At 40.2% G+C, this 27,075-nt stretch overlaps 1 protein-coding gene across 2 annotated transcripts in view; it reads right to left on the reverse strand.

The window, feature by feature from the left end:
• Positions 1–21,073, reverse strand: part of LOC140486357 (E3 ubiquitin-protein ligase DZIP3-like) — a 135,906-nt gene extending 114,833 nt beyond the window's left edge. For both annotated transcript variants that reach the window (XM_072585389.1, XM_072585388.1), the window contains exons 1-4: positions 21,016–21,073; positions 15,037–15,073; positions 4,933–4,967; positions 3,217–3,266 (exon numbers count right to left, since the gene is read on the reverse strand). In XM_072585389.1, coding sequence (XP_072441490.1) covers positions 3,217–3,266; positions 4,933–4,967; positions 15,037–15,072 — 121 coding nt within the window. In that variant the 5' untranslated portion in view covers position 15,073; positions 21,016–21,073. The remainder of the gene's footprint in view (positions 1–3,216; positions 3,267–4,932; positions 4,968–15,036; positions 15,074–21,015) is intronic.
• Positions 21,074–27,075: the final 6,002 nt, after the last annotated feature.

Here is a 27,075-nt window from a genome sequence, read left to right on the forward strand (position 1 = left end):
ATGTTCCAAAAGGAATGGGGAGGGAGGTAAAAGAGGTAGAGGAATGGCATTGCTAATCAGGGATAGTATAACAGCTGCAGAAAGGGAGATTGTCGAGGAGGGTTTGTCTAGAGAGTCAGTATGGGTGGAAGTCAGGAAAATGAAAGGAGCAGTCACTTTATTGGGAGTTTTCCACAGACCCCTCAAGAGACTCCGAGGAGCACACTTGGAGGCAGAGTTTGGAAAGGTGCAGAAGTAACAGGGAGGCAGATTTTGGAAAGGTGCAGAAGTAACAGGGTTGTTGTCACGGATGACTTCATCTTCCCTAATATTGATTGGAACTTCCTTGGTGCAAATAATTTGGATGGAGCATATTTTGTTTGGTGTGTCCAGGAAGGATTCCTGACTCAATATTTGATAGGCCAACTAGAGGGGAGGCCATATTGGGTTTGGTGCTTGGCAATGAACCAGGTCAAGTGTCAGATCGCTCGCTAGGAGAGCATTTCAGTGACAGTGATCATAACTTCCTGACCTTCACTACAGTCAAGGAGAGGGATAGAAACAGATTGTGTGGGAAAGTATTTAATTGAGGGAGGGAAAATTACAATGCTTTTAGGCAGGAACTGTGGAATATAAATTGGGAGCAGATGTTCTCAGGGAAATGCATGACAGAAACATGGAGGTTATTTAGATTACTTAGAGTGTGGAAACAGGCCCTTCGGCTCAACAAGTCCACAACGACCCGCTGAAGTGCAACCCACCCAGACCCATTCTCCTACATTTACCCCTTCACCTAACACTACGGGCAATTTAGCATGGCCAATTCACCTAACCTGCACATTTTTGGACTGTGGGGGGAAACTGGAGCACCTGGAGGAAACCCACGCAGACACAGGGAGAATGTGAAAGCTCCATACAGTCAGTCGCCTGAGGTGGGAATTGTACCCTGGTCTCTGGCACTGTGAGGCAGCAGTGCTAACCACTGCGCCACCGTGCCACCCACCTGCTGCAGGACTGGACAGGTTTGTATCACTGAGGCAAGGAAGAGATTGTAGGGTGAAGGAACTTGGATGACAAGAGATGTAGAATACCTAGTTAAGAGGAAGAAGAAAACTTTCTTAAGGTTGAGGAGGCAAGGATTAGACAGGGCTCTACAGGGTTACAAGGTAGCCAGGAAGGTACTTAAGAATGGACTTAGGAGAGCAAGAAGGGGGCATGAAAAAGTCTTGGCAGGTAGGATTAAGAAAAAAACCAAGGTGTTCTACACTTATGTGAGGAATGAAAGGACGGCAGAGTGAGGGTAGGACCAATCAGGGATAGTGGAGGGAACTTGCCTCTGGACTTGGAGGAAGTCCTTTATGAGGTCAGCGCAAAGCAGGTTGATATGCTCAAACAGGTTGATGCTAAGAAGGAGGATGTGCTGGAAACTTTGAAAAACATGAGGATAGATAAGCCCTCTGCACCAGACGGGATATACCCTAGGTTTTATAGGAAGTGAGGGAAGAGATTGCTGCGCCTTTGGCTATCATCTTTACGTCCTCACTATCCACTAGAGTATTCCCAGATGATTGGAGGGAGGATTGGATTGTTCAAGAAAGGGAGTAGAGATAACCCTGGGAAATACAGAGCAGTCAGTGGTAGGCAAATTATTGGATAGGATTCTGAGATACAGGGTTTATGATTATTTGGAAAAGCATAGCTTGATTAGAGATAGACAGCATGGCTTTGTGAGGGCCAGGTCATGACTCACAAGGCTTATTGAAATTATTGACAAACACACTGAAGGGAGAGCAGTGGATGTGGTGTTTATGGATTTTAGCAAGGTATTTGATAGAGTTCCCCATGGAAGCTTCATTCAGAAAGTAAGGAGGCACGGGGTACAGACAGCATTGGTTGTCTAGCTACAGAATTAGCTGGCCCACAGAAGACAGATGGGTGGTAGTAAATGGAAAGTATTAGTCTGGAGCTCAGTGACCAGTGGTGTTCCACATGGATCTGTCCGGGACCTCTGCTCTTTGTGATTTTTATAAATGACTTGGATGAGGAAGTGGATGGGTGGGTTAGTAAGCTTGCCAATGACATGAAGATTGGTGGAGTTATGGATAGTGTGGAGGGCTGTTGTAGGTTCCAACGAAACAGTGACAGGATGCACAGCTGGGCTGCAAAATAGAGTCCAACCTGGAAAAGTGTGAAGTGATTCATTTTGGAAAGTTAAATTTGAATGCAGATTACATGGTTAAAGGCAGGATTCTTGGCAGTGTGGAGGAACAAAGGAATCCATAGATCCCTCAAAGGTCCCACCCAGGTTAATAGGGTTGTTAAGAAGGTGTATGGCGTGTTGGCTTTCATTAGCAGGGGGACTGAGTTTAAGAGTCGCAAGGTTACACTGTAGCTCTAAAAAGCCCTGGTTAGATTACACTTGGACTATTGTGTTCAGTTTTGGTTGCCTCATTATAGGAAGGATGTCGAAGCTTAAAGAGAGTGCAGAGGAGATTTATCAGGATGCTACCTGGACTGGAGGGCGTGTCTTATGAAGAAAGGTTGAGGGAGCTAGGGCTTTTCTCATTGGAGCAAAGAAGGATGAGAGGTAACTTGATAGAAGTGTACAAGATAATGAGAGGCATAGATAGAGTGGATAGCCAGAGACTTTTTTCCCAGAGTGGAAATGGCTGTCATGAGAGGGCATAATTTTAAAGTGATTGGAGGGAGGTTTAGAGCAGATATCAGAAGTAGGTTCTTTACGCAGAAAGTGGTGGGTGCACGAAATAGTTAAGCAACTCTTAGATAGGTACATGGATGAAAGTAAAATGTAGGGTATGTAGATTAGATTGATTTTAAAATAGGATAAAAGGTCGACACAACATCGAGGGCTGAAGGGCCTGTATTATGCTGTACTGTTCTATGTTCCATGGTCTTTGATTAGGTGCAATAACCAATCAGGCCAAACTATTTCAGAATTTCAGTGTGAAGACTAAGAACAACTGTAGATTCATAATCTATAATTTTTTTTAACAGAATGCAATACTGAATATTCAAAGTGGGTGCCTTCCAACTGGAATACCACAATATTTATGATACCATACTCAATGGTAGCTGACAACAATTGATGTCTGGCATCTGCTATCTCTGAGATTGTCTGTTGAAGAGGAATACTTATAAACACAATTGCTGCATTGAATATTAGCACTCAAATCTTCCATAAATAGCTAAAATAAATAAACACTAAAGATTTATTACCTCTTTTAGGGCGGAAATCTTCATTGTTTGCTTCAAGCACACGTTTTATCCTAGGATAAAATTAAGAGGTTTGTTGTTGAATTTCTCAATACATTCAGGACAATTCTGGCAATGAACCACTGACCTTGCCCTTTGTATAGCTAAACTATTTGTTGGTTAAAATTCCTGAATCAATCCAAGAAACTCTCATATATTTCTTTAAATAGGTATTCTTTTTAACAGCAGTCATGAGTGGTCAGGCTCCTGGGCGCACACAGCATTTTTAAAAGTTTGATAAAATTGGCTTAATTAGGGGAGAAACACAAATCAGCTAGCTTCACACAGAAGAAGCTTAAACTAAAACAGAAAAGTAGTAAAAAAAAATTACAGGCTGAATTTTTGAATAGAAATCACAAAACTGATAATTTTGTTTGTGCTTTTGAGCTTTCATTTTACTGATTGAGACATAAAAATAATCCAATAACAAGTAATTTACATTTGTAAGCCTTGCCGCAAATACACTTCCATTTGTGATTCATTTTATGCACTATTAAAGCTTCGCATTTTTTTGATTTAATTTCTATCATCATCCTACTTCTTAACATAATCTGACGAGTGGATATTTATAATTTTTAAATAGTTTATTCAAATCACTTAAAATGACTATGCACAGCAAAGAATTGTAGATTCCTTAATGTGGAAGTAGGCCATTAGACCCATTGAGTCTACACCAACTGTCTGAAGAACATCCCAGCTCGACCCAGCCTCCTACCCTATCCTTGTCACCCTGCATTTCCCATGGCTAACCTATGTAGCCTGAACATTCCTGAACACTACTGACAATTTAGTCAAGCCAATTCAACTAACCTGCACATTTCTGGATGTGGGGGGGAAAACTGGAGCACTCAGAGGAAACCTAGGCAGATACGAGGAGAAGGTGCAAACCCCACACAGATAGTCGCCTGACAGTGGAGTCAACCCAGGTTCCTGGTGCTGTTAGACAGCGGTGCTAACTACTGAGCCACCATGGTGAAAGTGAGGACTGCAGATGCTGGAAATTAGAGTCAAGATGACAATAGTGCTGGAAAAGCACAGCAGGTCAGGCAGCATCCAAGCAGCAGGAAAATCAACGTTTTGGGCAAGAGCCCTTCATCAAGAGGACTATCATGTCATCCCAAAGATCCCATAATTTCTAGCCCTTGAAGTTCTCTACTCGTAATGTTATATGAGTAAAACTATTACTATTGATCATTACCCTTTTTTAGATTAGATTACTTACAGTGTGGAAACAGGCCCTTCGGCCCAACAAGTCCACACCGCCCCGCTGAAGCGCAACCCACTCATACCCCTACATCTACCCCTTACCTAACACTACGGGCAATTTAGCATGGCCAATTCACCTGACCTGCACATCTTTGGACTGTGGGAGGAAACCGGAGCACCCGGAGGAAACCCACGCAGACACGGGGAGAATGTGCAAACTCCACAGTCAGTCGCCTGAGGCGGGAATTGAACCCGGGTCTCTGGCGCTGTGAGGCAGCAGTGCTAACCACTGTGCCACCTTTGTTTCCCCATATTCAGTAAATATGTCCAACATCTGCAGATTTTTTTGCTTAGCCCTGGATATTAAGACACTTGGTTATCACAAATCATGTAATTCAGCTTTCAGTGAACTGCAATATTTGTTATTTATTCATTGCTGATATCCATCAAGAGATATACAAGCACATTTCTTACCTAGTATCACTTGAGTTTTGTGCATTACAGTTAATCTGAAAGCAAGGAAAAACATATAGTTTAATAATAGTACAACTTCACCATGAATTGTGAATTAACTCTGAATGAAAAGATCACATAAAAATCCTTTTAAAAACATATATGAAAGTATATAGTCATTTGAACCGGTACAAAAAAGTGGATGACAGTATTGTAACATGTTGTGTCATTGAGAAATGGCAATGATTCCCCATGTCAACCTTGACAATGATCTGAGCCTCAAAAGCAATATCAGTGGATGGCTGAAACTAAGCCATTTATTCTTTTGACAGATATTATACCACTGAGTTTTGATTCATACGTAAGTTAATATATAACACTTAACTGAACAGTACCTGTACTTAAAAATAAAGAAAAATGTCAGCAGGACTCAACAGAGTAGAAAGAAAGTAGGAGAATCACAAATGTGTGGATATACAAAAAAAAGTTAGGCTATCTCGGCCATCAGAAAACACTTTCTCACAAATGGGGGAGCAGAAATGTAGAATTCTTTCCTTCAAAACACTGTGGACTCTGGGTAATTAGAAGTCTCACAACGGAAATTGCAGTTAAGGTAATAAAGGATAGTGAGCAAAGGCAAAAAATGGATTTAATTTACAGATCAAACTTGGTCTACACTGTACTAAATGACAAAACAGATTGCACATACTAAATAAGCTACTCCAGTTTCTATTAAATATTTGAGTAAAACTCAGGAACAGATAGAATTGTGGTGCCCTCTCATGTCAGTATGAGTGTAAAATTATAAAATTAAGACTTTTCATGTATTTTACTTCACGTTCTCCCTTCCTCATTTGAACACGATACAAGATCTATGCCCGCGAAGCCCAAGTTTATACTTTTAAAGTGATGATTTGTTGACAACTCAGTTTAGTCTGGGTACTCAAAATCTGATTTGATACACAGTCTAAACACACTAACACTACAAGATGAAATCGACATCAAGACTTGGTAAAATAAACAAGTGAAACTTGATCCATTCATTTTTGGTTACTGCTCCACTACAAAACATGTGAATACTAGCTTTAATATAATAAGATGTCTAGTAGTGCTTCAACAGAAGCATTACCGAACAAAGTTTACGACTGAGCAGCTAAGCTAATATACCACCAAGGGACGAAAAACGTTATCAAGAACACTAGTTTTATAAGGCTCATCTTATAAAGAAGGAAGCAGACAGGTTTAAGATGGAAATTGTAGAGCTTAGAGTCTAGGCAGCTCAGGGCACAGCCACAACTGAGGAGGAATTAAAACTGGGAATTCACAAGATGCTGGAATTGAAAGAGCACACATGTTGCAGAGGGGTGATGGATGTTGTGGAGGGAAAAAAGGACATAATCATGGTCAAATCTGAAAATAAATTTGATAATTTTAACAACACCTGGACAGAATCAATATATGTTGCTGCATATACAGCCATGGAGATCTGCAGCACAAAAAAAAGCCCTTTGGTCTGAGTCAGTCAAAAACAACCACCCAACTATTCTAAGCCAATTTTCCCACTTGGCCCATAGCCTTGCATGTCTTGGTATCACAAATGCACATCTAAATTCTTCTTAAGTGTGTTGAAGATTTCTGCCTCTATCATCCTTACAGGCAGTGAGTTCCAGATTCCCACCAACCTTTGGATGAAAAAGATTATCCTCACATCTCCTTTAAATCTCTGCCGTTTAAGTCTATGCCTCCTGGTCACTGATCCCTCCATCAAAGGGAAGTTTCCTCCGTCTATGCTATCTATGGCCCTCATAATTTAATCTATCTCAAACACCTTTGTGTCCTCTACTGTGAAGAAAACAACCTCAGTCTACCCAATTTCTCTTCATAACTGAAACACTCCATCCATAGAACATTTCCTCTGCACCTTCTCCAGCGCTTTTAAAGTGCTCCTATAACATCAATTCCAGAACTGTACACAATACTGTACTCTAATTGTGGCCTAACCAACATTTTATACAGTTCCAGCATAACCTCGCTGCTCTTAAACTAAAGGATTTGACAAATAAATATAAGAATGCCATAGCCTTCTTACCCACTTTATCCATACCTTAAGGGACTGATCGACATGTAAGCCAAGGTTCCTCTGATCTTTGGTACCTCCCAATGTCCTACCATTCATCATGTATTCCCCTGCCTTGTTTGACCTGCCAAATATATTACTTCACATTTATCAGGATTGAATTCCACTTAGGGTCATAGAGATGTACAGCATGGAAACAGACCCTTCGGTCCAACCCGTCCATGCCGACTAGATATCCCAACCCAATCTAGTCCCACCTGCCAGCACCCGGCCCATATCCCTCCAAACTCTTCCTATTCATATACCCATCCAAATGCCTCTTAAATGTTGCATTGTACCAGCCTCCACGACTTCCTCCGGCAGCTCATTTCCATACCGTACCACCCTCTGTGTGAAAATGTTGTCCCTTAGGTCTCTTTTATATCTTTCCCCTCTCAACCTAAACCTATGCCCTCTAGTTCTGGACACCCTGACCCCAGGGAAAAGACTTTGCCTATTTACGCTATCCATGTTTTTGTAAACCTCTGTAAGGTCACCCTTCAGCCTCTGACACTCTAGGGAAAACAGCTACAGCCTGTTCAGCCTCTCCCTATAGCTCAAATCCTCCAACCCTGGCAACATCCTTGTAAATCTTTTCTGAACCCTTTCAAGTTTCACAACATCTTTCCGATAGGAAGGAGACCAGAATTGCGCACAATATTCCAACAGTGGCCTAACCAATGTCCTGTACAGCTGCAACATGACCTCCCAACTCCTGTACTCAATACTCTGACCGATAAAAGAAAGCATACCAAACACCTTCTTCACTATCCTATCTACCTGCAACTCCACTTTCAAGGAGCTATGAACCTGCACTCCAAGGTCTCTTTGTTCCGCAACACTCCCTAGGACCTTATCATTAAGTGTATAAATCCTGCTAAGATTCACTTTCCCAAAACGCAGCACCTCGCATTTATCTGAATTAAATTCCATCTGCCACTTCTCAGCCCATTGGCCCATCTGGTTATGCCACTGATAAGGCCATATATGCAGCCCATTTATATCCTCCTCTAATCCAAGGTTATCCTCCTCATTATTTACAACCCTCCAATTTCTCTGCGAACTTCCTGATCAACCCTCCTACACAATGACATCTGAAGCATTTATTTAAACTACAAACAGCAAGGGTCCCAAAACTGAGGCAGTGGAGCCCACTGGACACAGACTTTCAATCAAATAAACACCACTCCATCATCACCCTGTGCTTCATGTCAGGCAGCCAACTGTATATCCAATTTACCAAATTTCCTTGGATCGCATGGGGCTTTGCTAACAATTTCCCATGTGAGGCCTTATCAAAAGCACAGGAGGTGGTCATTTGATTCACTGCACCTGTCTTTTGGAAGAACCAACAGATTAATCTACCGCTAAACTCCTTTCCCATAGCCCTACAAATGTTTCCATTTCAAGTCTCTAGTGAATTGCTTTTTGAAAGTTATTATGAAATCTCCTTTCATTCTCCAACAAGCAATGCATTCCACTCCATTTTAGGTAGTTATTTTTCAACAACCTTAAAATGCCTTCTCTGGTCAGCAACTGTTCTGCTATTTAAGACAGTTGTTCCTTAACATTATTAAAATCCCATATAATTTTGAACGTCTCTGTCAAATCTCCCCTCAATCTTCTCAGTTCAAAGGAAAACAATCCCAACACCTTTAGTCTTTCATCACTGGTACATTTCTATCAAACCTATCCTGACAGTGTATGGCCTTCCTAATGTACCAGAATTAGATATCATCTGGATCCTTAGCAAAGTTTTATAAATGTTTAGCATAAGCTCCTTGCTTATCTATTCTAAACTCTATTAATAAGGCCAAATATTCTAGTTTTTTTAACAGCCTTCAAATCTTTCCACTCCTCAAAGGCTGTTTTGTTTCTCTACTTCATAGATTGTATATTTAATTTGTAATGTGTTTCTCATTCTTCCCATTAAAATTAATCACAGTGAACTTTACTGCATTAATTTCATCTGCTGTGTCTACCCACTTCATCTGTTTATATATTTCTTAGTTATGTTATAATTCTCCTCCATGGTAAGTATGATTCTGAGTTTGCACCATCTGCAAAGTGTGAAATTATTCCTTGTATATTCAAACCCATGTTATTAATATATACCATGAATAGCCCTTATTCTCATTATTGACCTTTGAGGATCACCAAAGCAAATTTGCTTCAGATCTGACTAATAACTTTCCATGTCTACTGTCTGTCATAGAGTCATAGAGTTGTACAGCACAGAAAAAGACCGTTCGGTTCAACATCCATGCCAAACAGATATCCCAAGCCAATCAGGCCCATATCCCTCTAAGCCCTTCTTATTCATATACCCATCCAGATATCTTTTAAATACTACAATTGCACCAACCTCCACCACTTCCTCTGGAAGTTCATTCCATACACGCACCACTCTCTGCATGAAAACGTTGCCCCTTAAGTCCATTTTATATCTTGCCCCTCTCACCTTAAACCTACACCCTCTAGTTTTGGACTCCTCCACTCTTGGCTATTCACCCTATCCATGCCCTTTACGATTTTATAAACCTCTATAAGGTCACCCCTCAGCCTTCAACACGCCAGCGAAAATATCCCCAGGCTATTCCGCCTCTTCCCTATAGCTCAAACCATCCAACTCCAGCAATATCCATTTAAATCTTTTGTGCAGCCTTTCAAGTTTAATAACATCTTTCCTGTAACAGGGCGAGCAGAATTGAACCCAGTATTCCAAAGTGGCCTAACCATTGTCCTGTAAAGCTGTAAAATGACATCACAACTCCTATAGGTCAAAACAAGGACTGCAGAAGCTGGAAACCAGAGTCTAGATTAGAGTGGTGCTGGAAAAGCACAGCAGGTCAGGCAGCATCCGAGCAGCAGGAAAATCGGCATTTCAGGCAAAAGCCCTTCATCAGGAATAGAGGCAGGGTGCCTGATCTGCTGTACTTTTCCATCACAACTCCTATACTCAATGCACTGACCAATGAAAGCAAGTGTACCAAACGCCTCCTTCACTACCTTGCCTACCTGTGACTCGACCTTCAAGAAATTATGAATCTGCACCCCAAGGTCCCTTTGCTCAGCAACACTCCCCAAGGCCCTACCATTAACTGCAAGTCCTGTCTTGATTTGCCTTACCAAAACACCACACCTAATGCTTATCTAAATCCTTTAGCGAATTTTATATCCATTCAGCTATTGCTTCTATAAAGAAATGAGCTTAAATTTTGTAAACAAGCCGATTATCTCATACTTTATAAATTGTTAGAAACCTGGCTGATCTTTCATTATTTTTAGTTTTGGTCTTTTATCAATTTTGAATTATGAGCTGGAAATGAGTTGTGGACTTTTAAATAACTTATGGCAAAATGGAAAAAACAGACAAGCTTTGTTTGTGAGGCCAAGCTCGGAAGCTAATAGCAGGTTGATTCTTGATTAAAAGGATCCTAACCAGTACAGGAACCTTGGAAGAGCATCATAAAATCATAGAATCACAGAGACGTACAACACGGAAACAGACTCTTCGGTCCAACCCATCCATGTCGACCAGATATTCCAACCCAATTTAGATTAGATTACTTACAGTGTGGAAACAGGCCCTTCGGCCCAACAAGTCCACACCGACCCGCTGAAGTGTAACCCACCCAGACCCATTTCCCTACATTTACCCCTTCACCTAACACTACGGGCAATTTAGCATGGCCAATTCACCTAACCTGTACATTTTTTTTTGGATTGTGGGAGGAAACCGGAGCACCCGGAGGAAACCCACGCAGACACAGGGAGAATGTGCAAACTCCACACAGTCAGTCGCCTGAGGCGGGAATTGAACCCGGCTCTCTAGCGCTGTGAGGCAACAGTGCTAACCACTGTGCCACCGTGTCTGCCAGCACCCGGCCCATATCAATCCAAACCCTTCCTATTCCTATATCCATCCAAATGCCTTTTAAATGTTGCAATTGTACTAGACTCCACCACTTCTTCTGGCAGCTCATTCCATACACGTACCACCCTCAGCATGAAAAAGTTGCCCCTTATGTCCCTTTTATATCTTTCCCCTCTCAACCTAAATCTATGCCCTCTAGTTCTGGACTCCCCCAACCCATGGAAAAGACTTTGTCTGTTTACCCTATCCATGCCCCTCATAATTTTGTAAACCTCTTATAAGTTCACCCCTCAGCCTCCAATGCTCCAGGGATAACAGCTCCAGCCTATTCAGCCTCTTCCTCTCGCTCAAAACCTCCTACCCTGGCAATATCCTTGTAAATCTTTTCTGAACCCTTTCAAGTTTCACAACATCTTTTCAATAGGAAGAAGACCAGAATTGCACGCAATATTCCAACAGTGGCCTAACCAATGTCCTGTACAGCCGCAACATGACCTCCCAACTCCTAACTCAATACTCTGACCGATAAAGGAAAGCATACCAAACGCCTTCTTCACTATCCTATCTACCTGTGACTACACTTTCAAGGAGCTATGAACATGCACTCCAAGGTCTCTCTGTTCTGCAAAACTCCCTAGGACCTTATCATTAAGTGTATAAGTCCTGCTTTCCCAAACTGAAGCACCTCACATTTATCTGAATTAAATTCCATCTGCCACTGCTCAGCCTATTGCCCCATCTGGTCAAGATCCTGTTGTAATCTGAGGTAACTTTCTTTGCTGTCCACTACACCGTCAATTTTGGTGTCATCTGCAAACTTACTAACTCTACCACTTATGCTCACATCCAAATCGTTTATGTAAATGACGAAAAGTAGAGAACCCAGAACCGATCCTTGTGGCACTCCACTGATCACAGGCCTCCAGTCTGAAATACAACCCTCCACCACCACCCTCTGTCTTCTACCTATGAGCCAGTTCTGTATCCAGGTGACTAGTTCTCCCTGTATTCCATGAGATCTAACCTTGCTAACCAATCTCCCATGGGAACCTTATCGTATGTCTTACTGAAGTCCATATAGATCACATCTACTGCTGTGCCCTCATCAATCCTCTTTGTTACTTCTTCAAAAAACTCAATCAAGTTTGTGAGACATGATTTCCCACGCACAAAGCCATGTTGACTATCCCAAACAGATAGCAGAAGTTGGTTATGAATGAGGTTAGTAACTGGGAATTGGTTCCAGTAAGTCTGGAAGAAACCCTATGTTCAAGTAGATGGCAGTTGTTGAATAGTAATTGAGGCCTTGGGAAGAGTTGATCAGTTCATCAGGGTTAACCCAGAATTATGTTTCCTCAACTACGTTTTCTGAGAAATTGTTCTGGACTGCTGCTGAGGCAGCATGGAGATGTGAAAGCCCCCTGCCTTCTGTTACACCAGCTTCTAGAAGCAAAAGACTAGAAAGCTGAGTAAGAAGTATTGCTACCTTTGCCTTGGTGAACTGAGAAGGTGCCTCTGATCAACACTTTAGTGAAAGTAGCCAAGGAGTGCATATTTATACCTGTGAAACAACACATTGTGAAAGCCATTTAAGTAATGTGGTCAGTTTTGTTTTATTTTTCCTTTATTTATCTCTTAACTGTGTTTGTTTGTCTGTGAAAGGAGGCTAAAAGCAGTTGGATGCTGCCTAACCAACTCTCAACTCTGATGTCCAGCATCTGCAGTCCTCACTTTCTCCTAACTTTCTCCGTGCTAAAGTTATTGTATAATTAATAAATAGTTAAGTCATTTGTTTAAGATACAAAAACACTGTTGGGAAATTAATTATTCACAAAATCTAGGAGTAGTTATTCAAAACTCTGGTTAGGAACCACTGAAGTGACCAATTTGGAGGTTTTGATGGTTTACTTTTATTGTATTGTAAGCACAGAGATATAAAGTCTAATCTGCCTGTCTCCATGTTGTAATAAAGTCTATGTACATAAAATCAACCACAAATGCTCTCATCCAACATAGTGACATTCCCTGCTGTTGGCATAATCTCATGGGCTTTTCTTTAAAGGTAACTTCCAATACTTTAGCATAATCAGGAATAGCAAAATCTTTAAGTGCAATCATCTAATCATTTATTGGACTATAGAAGAAATGAAATTTAGGATGATAAAATCCAAGGTCAACTCATTATTGTCTGAGGGTTTCTTTCAATATTTTTATAATGTGCTTCATGCTTTTTGTCTCTGTTAAAACAAAAAGACTGCCTCATGCTATATTGCACGGGAAGTTCCTGAAATTTACTTTTGCTGTCATTGACTACCATTATGAGGCATGCACAATGACAACAAGGCACAAAAGCATTCCGTTATGTTACTAGAGTAGTAATCTGGACTGGTATTATCGCTGGACTGTTAATCCAGAGACGCAGGCAATAATCTGAGGACCCAAGTTAGAAACCTGCCGCAGCAGATGGTGGAATGCGAATTCAATAATAATCTGCATTTATAATCTACTGATGACCGTGAAACCATTGTCAATTGTTGAAAAAACCCAACTGGTTGACTAATGTCCCGCAGATAAGGAAATCTGTCATCCTCACCTGGTCTGGCCTACATGAGACTCGAGATCCATAGCAATGTGATTGACTCTTGACTGCCTTCTGAAATGGCTTAGTAAGCCACTCATTACAAAGGCAATTAGGACCAGCAATAAATGCTGGTCAGCTAGCAATGTCCCCATCCCTTGAGTACATTAAAACAAAATCCATAGGTATTCAAATTTAAATCACATTTGGACAGCTGCTGAAATTAAATTCAGTTCATTACATTTGGAATTTTTAAAAAAATCCTAGTATTAGTATGAAAATTACTGGATTATTAATGGGTCACTAAGTTACAATGAGCAATACCAAAACATCATCTCAGGACAGCTGTCTACCTGTATCACCGAACTCAAGTAAAAAGAATAACATTTCAATATGAATAATTAAAGATTCTTAAAACTTCATTTTTTAAGAGACCTAAATTAATTTAATTTCAAAGAGAAAAGAGTAATTATGCTGCAATATTCAGTTTAGAAATAATTTTAAAAACACTTAAGAACTGTTAGAAACCTGCTGCAGCAGATGGTGGATTTGAATTCAATAATAATCTGCATTTAAGAATCTACTGATGACCGTGAATATGTAATGATCTATGTAATCTTGTATTTTGATTGTTATCTAAAGCCTTGCTTAGAGTTTTCACACAATTGCAGGGAAGGTAGAGCTATACAGGTAGTCAATTAATTCAATATTAATAAGTTCCAAATTTTCAGAGAAGACACTTCAAAACAAAATTGTTGAACCAGAAAGACTGTATCGCTTGACAATTACAGTTGAGTGAAGGACACAGTCACTTAACCGCTCCTTTTCTTTCTTCACTTTTTAACACACTGGAGATCCAATGAAAAATTACAAATGGCGCAGTTCCTTCTAAGATCAGATCGATAGTCACTAGATCTTTCAATTTAATATCTCAGCTTTAAAATGGTTTCAGGAAGTTAGAAACAGCACTGTTTGTAAATAGAGTCATGAATTTGTGCAGCATTTTAAGAAGTTGTAGAAGGATTAGAACAGTAAATTGTTAATGACTCGCTATTCTTAAAATGGGAAATAAAGATTTTCTGATTACTTTTGTCAGGGAAGAAACGATTATGTAATGTTCAACTTTATTAATAATGTTTTTCTGTGTTTTACTATTTGAGCACAGGTGTAGAGTTATACGGTCCAAGTGATCTATGCCTGTATTTATAGTCCACACTTACTTCCTCCTACTTTAATTCTGTTGTTCCAGGCTGCTCTCCATTCCCCCATGCCCTTGTCACTCTCTCACTGGTGCAACAAACTTTTTCTTAAATGTGCTAGTGCCATCTGTTTCATTTACTCCATGTGGCAGAGTGCCACTCTCAGAAATGTACAAAGAGATTCCTCTTAAATTAATTTGATTATTTAAAGGCCCTCTTATATTTATGTCCTTTTTGACTCTCAATAAAAGAACGCTGGAAAAATATGTTACCAGAGTTATACATATATTTATCCTTATCCACAAAACTTGTGCTTAATTTAAGCGTTAGGACACCAGCACAGGAATGTACTTACTGAAGGTTTTTCTAATTTCTTTGCCTTTCCATCCATTCTAAATGAAATCAAAGGAATCATAATTATTAAGAATCAACCAAACATATCAACACTAGAAAATAGCATATATGCAAGGAACTTAAAACTATAAATGATTTATTTTTTGAAGTGAATATTTTTCTCACTCCTTGCAAGATTATTCCATGCAAATGGTCCTTCGAATGCATGTAACCACAGATAAATCTTATTGATAGTTGGCTTTGGTCGCATTCAAATTCCATAATTTGAATGTGTTAGTACTGATGCAACGGCCAAATTTGCAGTACAAATTCAAGTTGCTTATGTACCACTATTAAGAAGTCTATTTAGCTCATCATTCATGGCTCATTGTAGGAAACTATTAGTACAAAGTCATTGTCACATTAGTCTATGTGACAAAATTAAATTCCTTCAAAACCTGTGATACATTAGATGAGTAAAGAGCGATTCAATATGAAATCAAAACGTTATACTGAATTAGGATTCAGGATGAGCTTGCCAATTGGATACAATAATTGGCTTAACAGGAAGAGACAGAGAATGGTGATGGAGGATTGCTTTTTGGACTGGAGGACTCACCAGTGGTGTTCTTAGGAATCAATTCTGAGTCCTCTTTTGTTTGTCATTTACGTAAATAACTTGGATGAGAATTTAGAAGGCATAGTTAGTAAGTTTGGGGAAGACATCAAAATTCATGGCGTTGTAGACAATGAAGAAGGTTTTCTAAGATTACAAAGGGATCTTGGATTAAATGAGTCAATGGGCTGAAAAATGGCAGATAGAGTTCAATCGAGATAATGTGAGACATAGCATTTTGGTGCAACAAACAAGGTTAGGGCTTATACAATTAAGGTAGGGCCTCAGATAGTGTTGTAGAACAGAGGGACCCAGGGATGCAGGTACATAGTTCTTTGAAGTTTGTGTCAAATGTAGACAGGGTGGTTAAAAAGGTATTTTTCATGCTTGCCTTCCTCAGTCCTTTGAGTACTGGATTGAGAAGTCATGTTAGGGTTGTACAGGACATTGGTGAGACCTCTTCTGGAATACTGTGTCCAATTCTGATCACCCAGTTATAGGAAGGATATTATTAAGTTGGACAGGGTTCAGAAGAGATTTACCAGAAAGTTGCTGTGTATGGAAGGTTTGAGTTATAAACAAAGGCTGGAGAGGCAGAGACTTTATTTTCTGGAGCATAGTAGGTTGAGACACAACCTGATAGAAGTTTATAAAATAATGATGGCTATAAATAGAGCTAATGGTAGTTATCTTTTCCCTCAGATGGGGGAATTTCAAGATTAGAAGGCACATTTTTAAGGTGATAGGAGAGATTTAAAAAAGACACAAGAGGGAAATCTTTTTACACAGAGAGTGGTTCACATGTGGAATGAACTTCCTGAGGAAGTGGTGGATGTGGGTACAATTACAATGCTTAAAAGACATTTGGATAAGTACATGAATAGGTAAGGTTTAGAGAGATATGGGCCAGGAGCAGGCAGATGGAACTAGTTTAGTTTGGGATTATGTTTGGCAATGACTGTATGACACCATAAGAATTCCCTTGACTTGCACTGAAGCGACATAAGCAGTGGGTGGGAAGAAAAAGGGAGTTACACTTTAATTACTGCAAAGTCAAGGTGATCTGATAATCCTTAACTCAACTTTTCCTGTCTTTTTCCCATAACCTTTGATTCCTTTTCAGATCTAAAATCTGTCTACCCCAGCCTTGAATATAGAGTCATAGAGATATACTGCATGGAAACAGAGCATTTGATCGAACTCATCCATGCTGACCAGATATCCAAATCTAATCTAGTCTCACTTGCCCATATCCCTCCAAACTCTTCCTATTCATATAGTCATTCAGATGCTTCACAATCAGGCTTGACAGGCCTTGTCCTCATCATTTTCTTTAAAAAAAGCAACCCCTTATTCTGAGATTATGTCCTCGTGTCCTAGACTCTCCCACAAGGGGAAACAATCTTTCCACATCTAACCTGCCAACTCATTTAAGAATCATGCATGTTTAAGAAGATTGCTTTTCATTCTTCTAAACTCCACTGAATATAGGGCCAACCTACTCAATTTTTCCTCATGAAACAGCCTCTTCATATCCAGGATCATTGCAGTGTATCTTCTCTGGACTGGCTCCAATGTCAGTGTATCCTTCCTTAGGTAAGGGGCCCCAAAACAGTTTACAGTATTCCAGCTGTGGTCTGACTTGTGCCTTGTATAGTTTAGCAAGAATTTCCTACTTTTATACTCTATTCCCTTTGAAATAAAGGCGAATATTCCATTTGTCTTTCCTATTACCTATTCAACTTGTACGCAATTTTTTTGAGATTTATACATAAGGATTCCCAGATCCCTGTGCTGCAGCTCTCTCCTCTAAAATGATATTTCCCTCCTTTATTCTGTCTGCTAACCTCATATTTTCCCATATTGTATCCCATCTGCTAAATGTTTGCCCACTTGCTTAACCTGTTCAGATCCCTCTATAGAATTTTTGTGCAATCCTCACTACTTCCCTTCCCATCTATTTTTGTTTTATCTGCAAACTTGGCTATCACTTTCTTCATCTAAGTCATTAATGTATATTGTAATTAATTGATAAATAATAAAATCTAAATATTTTGAAAGATTACTCGAGGAAGCATTCCACCAGGTCCAGTAGACTTAACAGTCTTAACCCCATCAGTTTCCTTAGCACTTTGTCTCGAGTGATAGTTATTGTCTAGTATTTATTTCCTCTCTCTCTTTTTCCACTTGATTATTTAGTAATTTTGGAATGCTATTATGTCTTCTACGGCGAAGACTAATACAAAGTATTTATTCAAATCCTCTGCCACTTCCTTGCCATGGTTATTTCCTCAGCCTCGTTCTCTTAAGGGCCAATTTTAATTTCAACTTCTCTAATCTTTTTTACATATTTAAAGAAACTCTTACTGTCTTGGTCATACGTACAGTTCTTTATTTTTGACTCGTTTGTTTTTTGCTATTTTTTAAAACTTTCCTAATCCTCTGTTTTACCCCTAATCTTTGCCACATTGTATGTTTTTTATTTCCATTTGATACTAGCCATAACTGCTCAGTTTAACCGTGGTTGGCTTATCTCCTTCCCAGAATCCCCTTTTCTCAGTGGGATATATCTTTGCTGTGAGTCATAAAGTGTTTTCTTAAACATTTGCCATTTTTCTCAAACATCTCCGCTCATAAGCTCCTTTCCTAGTCCACTTCAGTGAGCTCAGCCCTCATTCCTTTGTAACTGCCCTGATTTAAGCTTGTTTCTGATCCAAGTTCCTACCTCACAAACTGAACTCTAACATCAAATGCTCACACCAAAAGTTAACAGGTTGATAAATTTGCTGATGACATCCTTTTTTCTTTCTTTGGGTGACATTGGTCTCTAGTAAGTGTGGAATTGTTAGAGACTTATTTGAGAGTCCCAAAACCAAACAGATTTCACACAGGCAAAGTTTTTGCTTGCTCATAGAGATTAACCCATTTAAGTAATTGCAAGGAACTTAAAGATTGAATGAGATGCAGCAATGCTTAGGGAACCAAGATTACACAGCGGTACTGCTGGACCTTAACCGACTAAATCCAAAATATTCAGTACAGATGACACCAAAATTGGAGATGCAGCGGACAGTGAAGAAGGTTACCTCAGAGTACAATGAGATCTTGATCAGATGGACCAATGGGCCCAGGTGTGGCAGATGGAGTTTAACTTAGATAAATATGAGAGGCTGCATTTTGGAAAGGCAAATCAGGGCAGGCCTAATATATTTAATGATAAGGTCCTGGGGAGTACTGCTGAACAAGAGACCTTGGAGTACAGGTTCATACTTCCTTTAAAGTGGAGTCGCAGGTAGATACGATAATGAAGAAGGTGTTTGGTATGCTTTCCTTTATTGGTCCAAGCATTGAGTATAGGAGTTGGAAGGTCATGTTGCGTCTGTACAGGTCATTGGTTAGGCCATTTTTGGAGTATCATGTGCAATTCTGGTCTCCCTCCTAGAGGAAGAATGTTGCGAAACTTGAAAGGGTTCAGAAAATATTTACAAGAAAATTGCCAGGGTTGGAGGGTTTGCGCTATAGGGACAACTGAACAGCTAGGGCTGTTTTCCCTGGAACGTTAGAGGCTGAGGGTGATGTTCTATACATGTATAAAATCATGAGGGGCACGGATAAGATAAATAGACAAGGTCTTTTCCCTGTAGTTGGGGAGTCCAGAACTAGGGGGCATAGATTTAGGGCGAGAAGGGAAAGATTTAAAAGGGACCTACAGGACAACATTTTCATGCAAAGGGTGGTGCATATATGTAATGAGCTGCCACAGGAAATGGTGGAGGTTGGTATAATTCCAACATTTAAAAGGCATCTGGATGGGTATATGAGTAGGAAAGGTTCAGAGGGATATGGACCAAGTGCTGGCAAATGGGACTAGATTAATTTAGGATGGTTAGCATGGACAAATTTGGGTCTGTTTCCATGCTGTACATCTCTATGACAAAACTTCAAGAGCAATCTTGAGCTTAATTTGTGAATATATTCATAATTAACCAATTTACTAAATGAAAACTGCAATCTCTTCCTTATAAGATGAGAAACTCATCAAAAATCATAATTCTTTTAAATACAATTCTGAACTGTGAAGCTGAAAGACTTGCATTGACAAAAATAGCTTTCAACACCTCAAGACCTTTCAATGAAATTTGAAAGAAATGAAATCACCTTGAAGTTTAATGTTGGAATTTAGTCAGGTCCTTGCACTATAGGGGTGTCAAGCTTTGTGGGAAACAGGCAACAAAGTGGGGCTGATGTCTAGATTGAAATAACCGTGATCTTATAAAATGGAAATTCAGACTTGAAGGATCATAAGACCAAATCCTGGTCCTTTGTTTTATTCTAAGCGTTTGAAAAAAATGACAATCATCAGACTATTTGTTTTTAGTGATGTTGGTTGAAGGATATTCCCAAGTGTACCTTAGAATCATAGAATCCATACAGCATGAAGCAGGCCATTTGGCCCATTGAGTCCACACTGACCCTCTAAAGAATATTCCACATAGACCCACTCACCTGCCTGCCTTACCCCCTGTAACCCATCCAGACTGCACACTGCTGGACACAATAGGCAATTTAGCATGGCCCATCCATCTAACCTGCACATCTTTGAACTGCGGAAGGTAGCCCACACAGACACAGGGAGAATGTGCAGACTCCAGTCGCCTGAAGCTGGAACTCTGCATGCGGTCCCTGGTGCTGTGTGGAAGCAGTGCTAGCCACAGAGCCACCATACTGCCCCACAGAATCGACCAAACAGGACAAGTATAGCTGCGGTTTAAAGTAGAACAGTACAGGCCCTTCGGCCCTCGATGTTGTGCTGGCCTTTTGTCCCACACTAAGATTAACCTACATGCCCTTCACTGCACTAACTTGCATGTGCCTATCCAAGAGTCGTCTCCATGTCCCTGAATACTTAACACTTTATTTGAACAAGAGCAGCTGTGCCACTCCCTTGGATTGGAGAACAGTGCCAGCCAAACCTATCTGCTGAATGTCTTGAGGTGAAACTTGTGCTAACAACAACTGGAGGGGTTATGTGTGCCACCCAATGACAGAGGCAAGGCCAAGAAACAAAATGTAAAATTTCCCCAACTGAGTTCATAAGCATCACATGGCGATCCTAAAATAATTGAATGGGGCGGGAGGAAATTATTTAAGTTTGAAAGCAATTGTTAGAGGGGGGAAGGTGGTGAGAGATAACTGGAGGAAGTGATATTGTTCTCTGCTGATAGCACATCATCTCATTCCCCTTCGAACAACAAGTCACCCCAACATTTAATCTGCATTGACGCAGAGCTTGACATTTAAGCAAGAAGCAACAAAAACCCGACCTGCAGCTGTCACTCCATACTCCCTCAAAGAAGCTGAACAAAGCCCAGGGTTTTATTTTACCTGTATAACCGTATCGCCACCAAATCAGCACCTCCCCTTCCCCCATTCACCAACAAGCCCGAGCTGGCGCCGGGTTGACCGAGCCGTCTCCGCTCTCCCCCCGCCCTGAGCAGCGCCGCCGCAAGGTCCCCAGGCGCCACTGCCAGTTCAGGGGAATCCCGGAGAAACCAGCCTTAACCAAGGCGGATTCGCCCGGGGTACCCGACGCTGATGCTCTTAGGTAGAACGTGATAGGCACACCACCCGAAGGCTAACTTTCAAATGAGCCATCAAACTGACTGGCAGTGCTCTTGGAAAGAGGACTGAAGAATAGCAAGCAGAAAGTCTGGGATATATGGGTCATTTTCAGTTTGACACACTATTGGAGACAAACAGAAATTGCTGCAGAAACTCAGAAAGTCTGACAGCGTCTGTCGAGAGAAATATAGTTAACGTTTGGAATGTGTTGTAGTGATACACAAATGGTTTTTCTCCCCACAAATGCTGCCAGACCCTGTTGGGTTTCTCCATCATTTGCTCCATTCATTTCAGATTTCCCAGCATTCATATTATTTTGCCATCATAGGATTATCAGAGACAGGTGTTGGGGCCTCAGTACATGTCATCTATATTAACAACTTGGATGAAGCGCTCCGATTATATTGTAAGATTTGCTGATGATACAAAGTTGAGAAGGAAAGCAAGCTGTGAAGGATACGAGGAGCCTGAAAAACAATAAATGTGATGTGGAGGTGCAGGGGTTGGACTGGTGTGGGCAAAGTTAGAAATCACACAATACCAAGTTATAGTCCAACAGTTTATTTGAAATCACAACCTTCAGAGCCCTACTCCTCCATCAGGTGAAGTGAGAGGGAAGCACACAGAACACAGAATTTATGGGCAGAGAGATCAGAAGGTCATACAAATGGTGTGAGTGGAGTATCAAATAATAAGTCTCTGCAGGTGACCAAGGGTGTTAGATGGTGTGAGTAAAGTGTCAATAACTGAATAACAACCGAAGCACCTGCAGAGACATATTCAACACTCCACTCGCACCAGTTGTATAATCTTTTGACCTTCCTGCCCCGATCTCTCTGCACATTAATTCTGTGTTCTGTGTGTTTCCCTGTCACTTCACATGATGAAGGGGGTCTGCTCCAAAAGCTTGTCACTTCAAATAAACCTGTTGGCCTATAAGCTGGTGTTGTGTGATCTTAAACAATAAATGAAGAGGGACTTTAGAATGCTGTAACACAGGGATATCTGGGTGTCCTTGTATATGAATTATTAAGTGTTAGCATCCAGGTATAGCAAGTAATTGGGAACAAGTAGGGAATATGGCTTTTATTGCAAGGGGACTGTGTGTAAAAGTAGAGGAGGTCTTACTGCGTCTGTGCAGGATAATAGTGAGATCAGATCAGAAGAGTCACTGGACCTGAAACTTTAGCTCTCCACTGATGGTGCTACACTTGCTCAGTTTCTGCAACAATTTCTGTTTTTGTTTCATAATTTGTAAATATGTTATCCTCATTTAAAGAAGAATACACATGCATTGGAAGCAGTTCAAAGAAGGGTCTTTGAGATTAGAAGAATGAGAAGTGATCCTGTTGAAACATTTAAGATTCTGAAATACTTGAAAGGGTAAATACTGAGAAGATATTCCTTAAACAGAGGAATCTGGATAAAGGAAGCAGTTTAAAAATAAGCAGTCTCCTTTTTAAGATGGACATGATGAGTAATTTCTTCTTTCAGAGGATTCTTACTCTTTAAAATGATCTTCCATCATATAGTGGAGGCTAGATCACTGACTACATTTCAGGACTGAGTTGGACAGATTTTTCATTGACAAGTGAGTTGTAGCATCTGTGGGAGAAAGCAGAGTTAACTAATGCTGCCAGACCTGTTGAATTTCACCAGCACTTTCTGTTTTTATCTTCCCCTTTAACTGCTGAGTTACTCCAAACATGGTTGTAGCATAGTGGATTCTAGGTGTACAGATTACATGATTAGTTGGAGTGGACAAACTCCTTCCATAGTCCCATGTCTAGGTGTTGCCTAATAGTTTGGTCTTACCCAGTTGACTACCCAGGCAATGGTCTGGATGTTTTGATGATGGGTAGGAGATGAGCCCTATCATACCTACTTCTTCAGTTAAGTCAGTTCCAGTTGAAGTTTCAAAGATAGGTAATCTTAATGATTTGGAATATTGTGTGCAATTCTGGTCTCTCTGCTATAGGAAGGATGTTGTGAAAGTTGAAAGGGTTCAGAAGAGATGTACAAGGATGTTGCCGGGGTTGGAGGGTTTGAGCTATAAGGAAAGGCTAAATAGGCTGGGGCGATTTTCCCTGGAGCATCAGAGGCTGAGGGGTGACCTTATAGACAATCATAAAATCTGTCAGCATGATAACAACTCTCTGACTCCTGGGCAGTTGGACAGTGTCTTTGTGAACACTACAGTGAACAGACTCTAAAAGGATAGTATCATGTCTCTCCTTGCAGTTGAGATAATAAATAATTGGAAGATAGTTAGCTATACTTAGACATCATTTGTCTATAAGCTGCTACTTCTGACCACTGAATGAAAGACTAAATAATTAGTATGTCAATCACTCTGTGTCTTCAGTAAAAAAAAACTGAGGGGAATTTGAATGAGAAGGTCAGGAGGATTCTAAGAAGCAAAAGGACTTTATCAAATTCTATGGATTCATGCTTTTGAACTATGTCCCCTAATTTATTCCTCCATTTATCCATAACATTCATTTGACTGTGTCTGTCTGTATATGTGTGTAAGAGGGTTTAAGAAGGGATAAAGTTTAAGTTAGAGAGTCAGAAGCTGATCATTCCATATTTTGTTTGCATGTAGTTAGAATTAATTTTTTGTAACAAATAATGTTTTTCTTTTTATTAATTTTAGAAACCTGGCTAGCATTTTCTGTTAATGTGAGTTTATCAGAAAGGAAAATTGGGGAGATTGAGTAATTTGATTAAATCTTTAACTTTAGTGACAATTCCAGAATTAGTGAGGCTTATGTATCAATGTGCTTTCCGAAATGCATCACCACAATATGTGATGGAAATAGGTAAGCTGTGACTCACCAGTTTGAGGATGGTATATTAAGTGAGATGAGGTTTTTTGAGTAGAACTATGTTAGTTACTTTGAACCTTTGTTGTCACCTTATGCCTGCTGTTTTAGGCTAATTTACGTATTGCGATGTCTAAGAAATCAACTCTTTCCTCATGTACTGTAGCTTTATGTTTATTGAGGGTTGGTAATTGTTAAGGTCATGACAAGTTCTTCTACTTCTTCTATGGGAGTTCATGTATCCATATATCAACACAAATAGAGAAAGTACGGTCGCTAATTGACTGTTGTTTAATGAATGAATTAATAAAAATAGAAAAAGGACCCCTTGGAAACCAAAAATGTTGTCCTCAACAATCAAAATGTAACACTTGAGAAATTCTCAAAGCCTTCAGAATAGAATATTTTGAACCCCTGAAGGCATGAGATGTTACAGAGGGGTTCCACCTGCCTTTTAGGTACACAGGAAATATGGAACTGTTATGAAGATGAGCAGGAACTGGCGCAGCCAATATTTATCTCTCAATCAACATGAAAAACAAGTTTTCTGTTTCACAATACTGATTGCCATGTCTCCTACTGAACAACAGTTACTATCCTTCATAGGTGCTGCATTTTGGGAAAGCAAATCTTAGTAGGGCTTAATTACTTAATGGTAAAGTCCTAGGGAGTGTTGCTGAACAAAGAGACCTTGGTTCATAGCTCCTTGAAAGCATAGTCACAGATAGATAGGATAGTGAAGAAGGCGTTTGGTATGCTTTCCTTTATTGGTCAGAGTATTGAGTACAGGAATTGGGAGGTCATGTTGCGGCTGTACAGGACATTGGTTAGGCCACTTTTGGAATATTGTGTACAATTCTGGTCTCTCTGCTGTAGGAAGAATGTTGTGAAATTTGAAAGGGTTCAGAAAAGATCTACAAGGATGTTGCCAGGGTTGGAGGATTTAACCTATAAGGAAAGGCTGATAGGCTAGAGCTGTTTTGCCAGGAGCATCAGAGGCTGAGGAGTGACCTTATAGGCGTTTATAAAATCATGAGGATAGGGTAAATAGACAAGGTCTTTTCCCTGAGGTGGGGGAGTCCAGAACTAGCGGGCATAGGTTTAGGGTGATAGGGGTAAGATATAAAAGAGACCGAAGGGGCAACTATTTCATGCAGAGGGTGGTATGTGTATGGAATGCGCTGCCAGAGGAAGTGGTGGAGGCTGGTACAATTGCAACATTTAAAAGACATTTGGATGGGTATATGAACATGAAGGGTTTGGGAGGATATGGGCTGGGTGCTGGCAGGTGGGACTAGATTGGGTTTGGAATGCTGATCAGCATGGACAAGTTGGCCTGAAGGATCTGTTTCCATGCTGTACCTCTATGACTCTCTGACAAGTAATTTGTAAGCTGTAAGGACGTTTGAGATATCTGATGATCATGACATCCACTTATAAATGCAAGTTGTATCAATACATACAAGATTGGTAATGTAAATACCAGAAACTGCAAGGACTGAAGGTTTGTGCAGGATAGGTTGGACCAAAGGGTCTGTTTCCATGCTATACATCTCTCTGACTCTAAGTAAGGGATCTGGATAGGAATATGAAAAGGAAGCGTTTAAGTGGGATATGGGCCAAGTGCTGGCAAATGAGACTAGATTAATTTATGACACCTGATCAGCATGAACAAGTTGGGCCGAAGGGTCTGTTTCCGTTTTGTACATCTCTATGACTTTAAATATTCGAGAAACCTAAATTGTATCAGCTTTGACCCAACACTTATTCATGACAATGGGACATGAGCTGAGATTTTCTGAAAATAATGAAATATTTCTTTAAGCAAGGAAATGTGAGTTATATCAAGTTATAGTTAAATAATCATACAGCATGGAAACAGACCCTCAGTCCACCTCGTCTACGCCAACCACGTTCCCAAACTAAACTACTGCCACTTGCCTGTATTTGGCCCATATCCCTATAAATCTTTCCCATTCATATACCTTTCCATATGCCTTTTTTAATGTTTTAACTGTACCTGCATCCACCTCTTCCTCTGGCAGTTCATTCCACACATGAACCACTTTTGATGTAAAAAAAGTTGTCCCTCATAGTTTTATTAAAACTTTGCTCCTCTCACCTTCAGAATATGCCCCCTAGTTTTAAACTCCCCCACCCAAGGGAAAATGCCTTTGCTATTCACCTTATCCCCTCATGATTCTATAAAAGGTCACTCCTCAATTTCCTATGCTCCAAGAAAGAAGTCCCAGCCTATTTTTATAACTCATAGTACATACCGACATTTTTACTTGACCAGATATTTTGTTCTGAATTTTAGAGTGGATATATTTTAGAATGCATAAAAATACTACAATGTAAATATCTAAATTGTGTTATATTTTTCTTTTTTTACCCAAACCTCCACACTACCGCCTAACTGTGGTAGTGCTTATATTTTCCCTAAATTGTGTTATATAAGAGTATGTTAGCATGCAGGTGTATGTTGATTCAGCATTGCTTTTGTGTCCTGTCTGAGGGCACAATTAAACAATGAATTGCACGATACCAGAACTGAATGACAGATATTGAAATGTTGCAAAAAATAATAAATTTAGAAGTGGAGATTGTTTACAAACTAATATGCCATTTGAAGGTAGCAATAGATTTCTAAAGGCACAAGATAGAGCTTTAATTCCTTCGTAACATACTTGGATTTCTGAAGTTGAAATGCAGCTCATAGAATCATTATTTGAAGAAGGGACGATAGTACTTAAGCATCACATAAATGGAATGTCAACTTCCATAGGAAAGTCTTCTAGGAGAAAGTGAGGACTGCAGATGCTGGAGATCAGAGCTGAAAATGTGTTGCTGGAAAAGCGCAGCAGGTCAGGCAGCATCCAAGGTGCAGGCGAATCGACATTTCAGGCATGAGCCCTTCTTCAGGAGGGCTCCTGAAGAAGGGCTCATGCCTGAAACGTCGATTCTCCTGCTCCTTGGATGCTGCCTGACCTGCTGC

Source organism: Chiloscyllium punctatum, chromosome 15, assembly GCF_047496795.1.
Source record: "Chiloscyllium punctatum isolate Juve2018m chromosome 15, sChiPun1.3, whole genome shotgun sequence".
In the NCBI taxonomy this organism is placed as follows: domain Eukaryota; kingdom Metazoa; phylum Chordata; class Chondrichthyes; order Orectolobiformes; family Hemiscylliidae; genus Chiloscyllium; species Chiloscyllium punctatum.